Genomic DNA, 11,395 nt, shown 5'->3' with positions numbered 1-11,395 from the left:
AGATCCCCCCCCCCCCCCCCCCACACACACACACACACACACACACACATATCCACAAACACACACACACAGATCCACACACACAGATCCCCCCCCCCCCCCCACACACACATATCCACAAACACACACACATATCCACAAACACACACACACAGATCCACAAACACACAGATCCACACACACAGATCCACACACACATATCCACAAACACACACACACAGATCCACACACACAGATCCCCCCCCCCCCACACACACACACACACACACACACACACACACATATCCACAAACACACACACACAGATCCACACACACAGATCCACACACACAGATCCCCCCCCCCCCCCCACACACACACACACACACACGCACACACACATATCCACACACATACACACACACACATATCCACACACACACACATATCCACACACACACACACACACATATCCACAAACACACACACACAGATCCACACACACAGATCCACACACACAGACCCCCCCCCCCCCCCCCCACACACACACACACACACACACACACACACACACACACACGTCTGTTTAGAGTACAATTACATGTTTTGTATCCTGCCGATCGGCTGGATCCGCATCGTCCTTGTGACACACCGAAATCTAATCGGCTTGTTCTTGTCACCTACCTAACTCATCCACCAAGTTTTGTCTGAATATGTCCACAACCTTTTGAGATATCCTGCTATATATCGTTTTTGGCCCTATTCTCAATGGTGAAGAATCACTTAAAAAATTCTCGGATCCCGGATCTTCACCAAAATCGAATCATTTCGTCCTTGTCACACACCAACCGAATCTTCGACCGAATCAATCCATACTTTTTGAGATATCCTGCTCAGACAGACAAACAGACAGACAGTGGTGAACCCATAATCTCCATCCATTCAGGCAGAGGGAATAATCTAGCCGTGAGGAGGGCAAAATGTAGCCGTGACGTATCCAAAGATGGCTTACTTTGACTAATATGGCAAAGACGGTCAGAATGAGATGTGAGATACGAGAGGAGGTTACGGGGTAAACGTGCTCACCACAGGAACCGGCCAAGGTCAGCAGTCTTTATCATTACACCTACTTCGTAGTCTCTCCACCGCTCTCTTGTCTCAACTGGCATTGCAACTCGATCTGAAAGACAAAACCATCAAAACGCGAAGTGGTAGAATCATGCATTGTGTGGCGATCTTCCATTCATTTCCTGAATGACGACGATGAATATTCAAAGCATAACTCTGGGGTATTTATGAATAAGAAACATTAAGGGAAACACAGGTACCAATAAAACGTCACTCGGTAGAGAGCATACCTCCACCTGGCTGAACACTTTATGTTTTATATCCCACCGATACGCCGGATCTGGATTCGAACCTGAAACAAAATCTAATGCACTTGTTCTTGTCACCAAACCAACTCGTCCACCAAGTTTAGTCATAACTCGTCCATAACATTTTTAAATATCATGTTATGTATCGCTTTGGCCCGATCTCTCAATGGTGAAGAAGCACTTAAAAATTAAATAATTATCGTATCCGAATCCATATTCAGATCTTCACCAAAATCGAATCGATTCTTCCTTGTCACACACCCAACCTGTCCACCAAGTTTCGTCCAAATCTGTCCATAACTTTTTGAGATATCCTCCTATGTATCGTTTTTGGCCCGATCTCCCAATGGTGAAGAATCACTTTAAAAATTCTACTAGCCGGATCCGAATGTGGATCTTCACCAAAATCTAATCATTTCGTCTGTGTCACATACGCTACATCTCTGCCAAATTTCGCCCGAATACGTCCACAACCTTTTGAGATATTTTGTTCACAGACAAACAGACAGACAGACAGGTGTGAAAACATAACCTCCATCTACCTTCGGTGGCGCAGGTAATAACTTCACCATGATGTATTGGTCATAAGTGTTGATGTGCAGCTGTCGACGTAAAGATACATTTTGCCTTTCCGGGCCTTGTATGCCAGCTAAGGGATTGTAAAGCATTTGTTTCAGGTTTATGATAATAAGTACGACTGATAATGCTTCAGGTACATCTCTATCATACCTTATTCATGTCAACGGAAATGTTCGTATCAGTACCGGTTGAGACGAAGAGACTTACTGCGGAGTATTTACCCCCGTGCATGCGAAGCGAAAAACGGGGTTAAGCAATCGGGTTATTTCTGTCTGTCTCTCTACGTCTATAAACTATGATCGAAGAACAATTTTTTAAAAAGTTTTTTTTTTTTTGTACACAACATCGAGGCACTTTGACAAAGTTTTTTTTGATTTATTGATTTATTGATTTATTATATTGATTATTTTGATTGATATTATATTGATTTATCTCTAAATACATTTTTGATTTATTGATTAATCATTTAATCGATTAATTAATTTATTGATTAATTGATTAATTATTGATTAATCAATTAATTATTGAATTTTATAAATGACTTATTTAATTAAATTCCTAAAAGATACATCTTCGGATGAAGCACTTGTGGTTTAGTTATGCTATTAGCCAATTGATTAAGAAAATATTTTGTGATAATCTTTTATTGATGACCAATTTGTAAGAGACAAAAATTTAAATTTAATGTTATATTTTGAACACGAATCGGAAAACAAATCTGTAGTTTAACAATAAGTTGGCTCTGAATTCTCCCCGATCGCAAATGTGCAAAGAGGAGTAAGATTTAAAAAGATTAGTCTGCCTGTCTGGGAATGAAACAAAATTGAAAATCATTCCAAACAAGTAGCTTACTGTTTTTAAGGACGCCATAAAAGACAAACAACAGGCACGAAGAACGAATGTAACGTGTTAAATAGGGTGGTGTACAAAACCATCGACAGCGGTAAACTTTCAGATTTTGTTTCTTCCGACGACCTTCAAAGTCTCTATTTTATAAACTACTAGCGGAATGCACCCGGCGTTGTCCGGGTTCTTTTTGAATGAATTTAATCTTCTGTTCATGGGTCTGACGCGAGCCCGGTATCAGTTGGTGCTCAACGATTCCTTGTTCTTTCTTCTGTCGGGCCCCGCGAGAGAATTTTGAAAGCACGTGTTGCAATCGGTCAGATATTCCTATTAAGTGCATAAGTTGTACTTCAAGAGCATTTTTAAAGAAGAAGAAGATTTATTGCGAAATGGGCCCAGGCCTCGCCACAAAGCCCATAACCTTCCCGGGGCCCGTCCCGACATTTTTTGTTTCAGAGGTTTCCTCCTATCTTTCACCATTCAGGAGATGAGCGCGTGCAGACAAACAAACAAACAAACAAAAACTTTCTTTTATATATATATATAAATAAATAAAGAATATAAGAAAGATAACCTGCTAGAAACGATTATATTTTAGCTATAAACTGCCATCCTGGTATTTCACAGGCAGGGTGATTCATCAATGTATGTGCCATGTCTTGGATGGACGTTAAACCGCTGTCCCGTCTACCGACATTAGTTGGTGGATGTTAAAGATCCACGGTGTCCTTCGTGAACAGCAGGCGAGCCATCACCGGCACCACAAACAAATTACAAATTCCTCCCCTATCGACCAAGAAACTGCTTTGGCAGCATCGACACTCACATAGATCTGTTCCTCATACAACCCAAACGATTCCTAGATTCCGGCAGGGATTCCTAGAGGATCAGCTCCTTGGGAGATTTATTATGATGATAACAAAACAACTAGGTAAGATATATATATATATATATATATATATACACACACACACACACACACACACACACACACACACACACACACACACACACACACACACACACACACACACACACACACACACACACACACACACACACACACACACACACACACACACACACACACACACACACACACACACACACACACACACACACACACACACACACACACACACACACACAACATGACCAAAAGTATGCGGACACCCCTTCTAATTAGTGGATTCAGCTCTTTCAGCCACACCCATTGCTGACAGGTATATGTAATCAAGCACGCAGCCATGCAATCTCCATGGACAAACATTGCCAGTAGAATGGGCCGTACTGAAGAACTCAGTGACTTTCAACGTGGCACAGTCATAAGATGCCACCTTTTCAACCAGTCAGTTTGTCAAATTTCTGCCCTGCTAGAGCTGCCCCGGTCAACTGTAAGTGCTGTTATTGTGAAGTGGAAATGTCTAGGAGCAACAACAGCTCAGCAACGAAGTGGTAGGCCACACAAGCTCACAGAACGGGACCGCCGAGTACTGAAGCACGTAAAAATCGTCTGTGCTCGGTTGCAACACTCACTACTGAGTTCCAAACTGCCTCTGGAAGCAACGTCAGCACAACAACTGTTCGTCGGGAGCTTCATGAAATGGGTTTCCATGGCCGAGCAGCCGCACACAAGCCGAAGATCACCATGTGCAATGCCAAGCGTCGGCTAGAGCGAAGTCCATACAGAAATGGTTTGTCGAGATCGGTGTGGAAGAACTTGACTGGCCTTCACATAATCCTGACCTCAACCCCATCGAACACCTTTGGGATGAATTGGAACACCGACTGTGAGCCAGGCTTAATCACCCAACATCAGTGCCAGATCTCACTAGTGCTCTTGTGGCTGAATGGAAGCAAATCCCTGCAGCAAAGTTTCAACATCTAGTGGAAGGTCTTCCCAGGAGAGTGGAGGCTGTTATAGTAAAGGGTGGGGGGGGAGGGGGGGGGGGGGGGGGGGGGACCAACTCCATATTAATGCCCATGATTTTGGAATGAGATGTTTGATGTTCACATGTCCGCATACTTTTGGTCATGTAGTGTATATGCAAGTTGTCTGATCAGGGTAAACATTGTAACCACAGCACGTACAAGGATGAATGATACCTCATTTTGGAGCTTTTGGGCCCAGACAGTGCAAGAGGACGTTTAAAGTTCTTCACGGAATCTCGAGATATTCATTTTTTTTGCTCAGAGTCGTTGGTTTGCACATATACAGGAAGTTAATAATAAAGGCTAAAAGCCCCAAGCTATTCAGTCAATCTGCCTAGCTATCGATATATCGAAATATCGAAATATATAAAACCGAAAAAAACACGGTTGGTGAAGCCGTCCATCCTTCTAGCTGTGTGACTATATGTCTATTAATTGCGTACTGTTTGATCGTCGGTTGCATCCTGTCTATTAATTACATATGTCTATTAATTATGTGCCATTGGAATGTACCTTTCGAGTTTTTAGACTGCTGAGGCCCGTTTGACCTTTGAAGACCACCCCACCTTCCCCACCCCAAGACCCCTAAAGACCTGGAAGACCCAGAAGACACAAAAGACCCTTAAAGACCCAAAAACACACAGAAGACCCAAAAGACGCCGAGAGTGAGATCTCGCGAGATCACGGCGAGGTCACGTCTTTTCGAAGCTGCTCCATGCGCTCACGCTTTCGAAGCTAAGTGATATTTCTCAATTGTGTTTTTGTCGAGACTGTATCTATCTTTCGGTGTATGTACCTATAGCGTATCTTTTGGAAAATTTTCGGTGCTAATTTTTCGTACATGTATACACAATCGTCGGTTAATGGTATCGAGTATTCTGCGGCCTAGTACTCGTAGGCTTAGACTACCGTACCGTCTCCGACCTTGTGGTTTGTTTTTCTCTCAGCGATTCGTCGAATGCGCTGAAATTATTTTCGTTCTCTGTTTCGTACCAGTCGTTCACCCCGTACCTCCTTGTTTAATATCTGTACTCACAAAAAAAAAAAAAAAACCCCAAAAAAAATATTTCCTTCCCAGGTCTTATTCGTTTATTTGTTGTTCTTTTTGTTCGTTCGTTCTTCGTTCGCGATCACGCGGTTAGAAATGTATAATCTCTCCCCTGAACAACTATTTTCTCTTATATATTATAACACCCTTTTCTTCTTTTCCTACAAAAGGATGCTTTCGTCTTGCTCACCAAATCTATTCATTCCAAAAAATATATATAATACCATCTCTTACAGTTCCTCCTTTCTACATTCCATAAACTATCCAGAACTCCATCCCTCCTCCAGTGTCCTCAAACGTATTTTTGACTCGAAGGTCTCAAACTCATTTTGCAAAAAATGTTCGTTTCCCATGAATCGTACACTTTTCAAAATCCAATCTCACCCCTCCCCTCCAAATCCTCCCCATCACCCATCCCTTTCAAATCTCCCCCCTTGCCCCTTCCCTCCCCTCCCTCCTAAACTCCTCCCACACCCCTCCCCTCCGAGACTCTCCCTCGCTCCTCCCCTCCTAGACTCCCCTCTCACCCCTCCTCCTCAAAGCATCCTCCCTGCTTCTTCCTCCTTCCAACTTTCACCTTCATCTCCCCAAACCTTCTGCCTTGCTCTTCCCCCTCCTCAAATAACACCTCACTGTGCCTCACCCAATCTCCATCAAACCTTTTGTCCGCCCCATTCTTCCCTTTCTCCAAGCTATTCTGAAATCTCTGACACACCTTCAACAGCTCTCCCTACCTCTTCCTCCTCTTCCACATCTTACCCTACCCCTCCCCCCCCTGTTCTGGACCCGATGCTCCCCCTTCCTCTTCATTAACGGTATGGACCTCAAACATCTGGGGCCTTCGCTCAAACTTGACTGACCTCTCCATACAGGTTGCTTCTGACAAACCAGATGTGATCTGCTTAACAGAAACTTTCCTCCTTCATGATGTCTCTGATGCCTTGGTATCTCTCCCAGGTTACTCCCTCCTCCGGTATGATAGACCTGAGCCTCGTCCTGGAGGTGGGGTTGCTATCTTTATAAAAAACTCTCTTCCTCACTCGCCCTCCACTGCCCTCTCTCCACCTCACCCCCAGGAATACCTTTGGCTACGGCTTCCCCTTCGCTCCCACCTTTTGTTCATATGTGTGTTGTACCGTCCACCAATCAGCGATGACTCCATCTACATCTCACTGTCTGATAATATGGACCAACTTCTATCTACCCATCCCAACTCTCTCTTCCTCATATGTGGTGATTTCAATTGTCACCATGCCAGTTGGCTGGGTGTGGGTACCTCTCTCACCAGCCATGGCTCTTCAGCAAAGGACTTCTGCGACTCACTGGGACTGACACAATCTGTCAATTTCCCGACCCGGATCTCAGTCAACGGAGCATCTTCTCTTCTGGATTTGGTTATGACAAACTTCCCTGAAAATGTCTGCTGCTCTTCTTCTGCTCCAATCGGCTCATCTGATCATGTGCTTGTCAAAGTGGACATCTCTCTGACCATTCTCAGAGAGCCTCCTCAGCGTCGACGAGTCTGGCATTTCACTCAGGCCAACTGGCACGGTCTTCAAGCAGCCATCAATCATCTGGACTGGTCTCCCATCTCTACCGCCTCTGACATCAACTCATCCTGGGAATTCTTTCAAAGTAAATTGCTCTCTCTCATGCACAGATTGAAACCATCTCGTCTTCAGTTGTCATATCCTTCCTCCCGTCCATGGTACACGGAATCTTGTGGTGAGGCTGTTGCCCTGAAACAACTTGCTTTCGTCTCCTGGAAAGCAAATCCAACGGAAGGAAATCTCATTTCCTTTCACAAAGCCCGAAACAAGTGTGTGTCCACCCTCAGGAGAACCAGGAAACAATATCTCACCATTCTCAAGACCGAACTCTCTTATCTGTCTCCCTCTTCCAAATCCTGGTGGCGTCTGGTCAAATCTGTTTCTGGTGTTTGTTCCCCCTCCATCCCCTCCCTCACCTCAAACGGCTTAACGGCTGACTCCGCACGTGAAAAAGCTGAATGCCTCAACTCTGTGTTTGCCTCTAAATCTTGTGTCCCAAACCCATCCCTCTCTGTACCCACCGTACCCAGTCGTACCCAGCTGCTCCTGGACTCTGTGTCCTTTCCTCCTGACAAGGTGGAAAAGTTTCTGTCAACCCTCGACTCTGATTCTGCAACTGGTCCTGACGGCATCAGCCCACGGGTCCTAAAATCATGTTCTTCTGCTCTTTCACTCCCTCTTTCTGTTCTCTTCACCCTCTCTTTTGCTCAAGGTCATCTGCCATCTGCTTGGAAATCAGCCAACATCACCGCTTTGCACAAAAAAGGTGCAAAAACAGATCCCAGCAACTACAGACCAATTACAGACCAACTACAGACCAACAGACTTCTCCCAATTATCAGCAAAGTCATGGAATCCATCATTGCTTCAGATATTAAATCTTTCCGCTTCTCCAATGGCTTGATCTCTGTTCATCAATTTGGTTTCAGACCTGGTCACTCTACTCTGGACATGCTGCTTCTGCTTTCTCAACAATGGATGGAGGTCCTCAACGCCAAACAGGAAATTAGAGCAGTCTCCCTTGACATTTCACGTGCCTTCGATACGGTCTGGCACCCTGCTCTGCTCTCCAAACTCTCCTCCTTTGGTATCCATGGAAATCTCCACGCATGGCTGGCGGACTTCCTCTCTGGTCGTAGTCAACGTGTGGCCCTGAATGGGTTTCTCTCATCTCCTCTTCCTGTTCAGGCTGGAGTTCCCCAAGGTAGTGTTCTGGGCCCTGTGCTTTTTCTGGTCTTCATCAATGATCTCTCTGACTCTCTTGAAAATCCTCTCTATCTCTTTGCTGACGACTCTACTCTCTGTCGCTCCATTCCTCATCCCTCAGATCGGCAGTCTGCAGCCTCCTCACTCTCTGCAGACCTGGACAAAATCACAGACTGGTCAAACAAGTGGAACATGTCTTTTAATCCTGACAAATCTCACACTCTTACAATGTCTCTCCGAAAGGACCGACTGGACAACCCTCCCATCTACTTTCTCAACAATCCTCTCCAAGAAGTTCTGTCGCTCAAGCTTTTGGGTCTCACTATCTGCCATGATCTTTCTTGGGAAAACCACATTTCCAAGCTGGCCTCCAAAGCCAGTCGCCGACTGGGCATCCTCCGTCGTGCGAAGTCCTTCCTTGGCACACCTGAGCTCCTCACCACATACAAGGCTTTCATCCGCAGCTCAATGGAATACTGTTCCCCCCTCTGGGCTGGTGCTCCTGCCTCACACCTTGCTCGGCTTCACGCTGTTGAGGCCAAAGCTTTCAGAATCATTGGAATCTCCTGCGATGTAGTCAACGCCGAGGGCCTTTCACTCACTCACCGCAGGCAGGTTGGTGGTCTTTCTGTCTTCTACCGACTCCTCTCCGGCCTTGCTCCCCCAGCTCTCTCTGTGCTCTGTCCCCCCAATATTCCTTCAGGTCGCACAAGATCTGCCTGCAACCCTCTTATGGTTAAACTGCCCAAGTCTAGGCTCTCTGCTCACCTTCACTCTTTCATTCCCCTTTTCTCCCGCCTCTGGAACAAACTCCCCCACTCCCTTCAATCCCACTCCTCCCTCCAGGTCTTTAAAACAGCTGTTCACCACCATCTCTTATCGTCCCCCATCGAAAACCTTGATCTTTTCTACCCCCGGTAATTCACCCCAGAGTCCTTGCAGTGTTCATATGTTTTAATCCTCTCCCACCTCCCCCCAAGTCCTCCCGATGTCCCTGCTCTCAAATGTTGTGTTTGTGTCCTTCCCCCTCTTCCCCCTCTTTCCCCATCTTGTCTGCCGCTCCCCTTGTTTTTTGTGTTTTGTGGGTCGGTTTGTCTTTTTGTGTGATTAATGTTAGCTCTTTCACGAGCCTCGATCTTGTATGCAAAAAAAAAAAAAGACCTTAAATACCCCGAAGACCCTAAAAGCCCCAGATGACCCAAAAGACCACGAGGACCAAAAATACCATGAGGACCAAAAAGACATCAAGGACCCAAAAGTCCCTGAAGACCCAAAATACCCAGACGAGCTAAAAGACCCAGTCAACCTAAAAGACCCAGACGACCTAAAAGACCCAGAGGACCTAAAATATCCTGATGATCTAAAAGACCCCAAGGACCTAAAAGACCCAAAATAGGCTGAACACCCAAAATACACTGAAGACCCTTAAATACCCAAAAGACAACAAAGATCCAGAGAACCCCAAAAACCCTTAAAGACCCTTTAGACCCCCGAAGACTTTTCAGACCCAAAAGACCCCGAGGAATTTCCACGGGCCCCTGACATTATGCAGTCAAAGGACATCCCTGTCCAACTCCGTAAATATTCCACACTCTATTGCAAACTAATTCCCTTACAACAGCCTGGTAGAACCGGGTTATCTGCAAGTAAATAATAAATGCAAATTAAATTCACTCAATCTGATCGAGGTTACACATGATGCCATTTGTAAACGTTGGTTCTGTTTTGGGGAGCTGCACTTGCACGAGTTAATCATTTATATGTTAATTTGGGTTAAAACATACCGTATTTGATCGAGCAATATAAGAAGGGCATTTCCTGCCCATTCATGCGGTGACATCCGGCGAGCTACGCGTCACTGGTAACCTAGCGACAAATATAGAGATGGTCCGGTCGATATAAATGAGTCCCAGCTAATTTGATAAAGACATTTTATGACGTTGACACAGTGCTTTCAAGGCTATGTGAATTGGTTTACGACGGAGGGCCACTCCATTGCAGCACCGATGTAGTTAAAGTGAAGAGGAGTTCAGAGGGGGGTCACCGGATCACAACACGAGGAAGATCTATCCTAACAGGATTGTCCACAACGATAATTTGCTTGTGAAACACAACGAAAAGAAATTGTAAATACTCCTCACCCCTGTGGGCCGAGCAAGCTGGGTAATCCGGGCCTCCCAACCATTGTGCACTGCACGTTCAAAATGTTCGTGCCGACGTAATAGATCTTCCACCTCGGGAGCACTCATTCCAAGCTCTCCGCTGCTTGCCAGACCCTCCTGGCTTCTGAGCCAGGCCTCAGCTGCAACAGCTGCTCTTTCAAAATGCCCGCTTTCCTCCACTGGTGAAAAGGGAGTGGCGACAAAGAGTCACAATGAACAAGCCTAGTCAGTCACAAAATACGGTGATGTTGAACTTTATATGACTCTCGTGTCGTTCTTCTGCAAGATATAAACTCCACAATCCCTTAAGCAGTACTCCCTTCCTTAGGTAGACCCTTTAGTCTTTCTTGATCATGAATTCCTGGAATGTTTGAGTCATTGCTATGTTATTTTCTCAAACATACAATTCATCAAGTCCCATCTCTGTGTCTCTAGCAGTATCAGAAGACATCAAAGGTCAAAAAATCTAAAGGGCATCAAAAGGAAATACCAGCAATAGATTTGCTGGAAACGGTGACTTAGGAGTACAATTGAGGTGAGGACATACACAGTAAAAGCCAATCCAGGCGCTTTGTCCACGTTGTCAACATTTCCTGCCATTTCTCTTTCAGTTGCTCCAACGTCTGCTTGATCTGTCACGTGCAAAGAGACAAGCGTATCCAAGTAAATCACAACAAGCTTGCACTTCACCATCATACTGGACAATTAGCACATGCA

At 45.2% G+C, this 11,395-nt stretch overlaps 1 protein-coding gene across 2 annotated transcripts in view; it reads right to left on the bottom strand.

Annotated features, from left to right (window-relative positions):
• Nucleotides 1-11,395, bottom strand: part of LOC137437861 (spectrin beta chain, non-erythrocytic 1) — a 156,225-nt gene that overhangs the window by 1,514 nt on the left and 143,316 nt on the right. For both annotated transcript variants that reach the window (XM_068132538.2, XM_068132541.2), the window contains 3 exons: nt 11,226-11,310; nt 10,658-10,857; nt 1,066-1,159 (listed from right to left, as the gene is read on the bottom strand). In XM_068132538.2, the coding sequence (XP_067988639.2) occupies nt 1,106-1,159; nt 10,658-10,857; nt 11,226-11,310 (339 nt within the window). In that variant the 3' untranslated portion in view covers nt 1,066-1,105. The remainder of the gene's footprint in view (nt 1-1,065; nt 1,160-10,657; nt 10,858-11,225; nt 11,311-11,395) is intronic.

The sequence above is a fragment of the Myxine glutinosa genome, chromosome 12, assembly GCF_964187855.1.
Source record: "Myxine glutinosa chromosome 12, kmMyxGlut1.1, whole genome shotgun sequence".
Classification (NCBI taxonomy): Eukaryota; Metazoa; Chordata; class Myxini; order Myxiniformes; family Myxinidae; genus Myxine; species Myxine glutinosa.
Note: the sequence above shows the minus strand (reverse complement) of the source record. Positions and strands in the feature narration are given on the sequence as shown.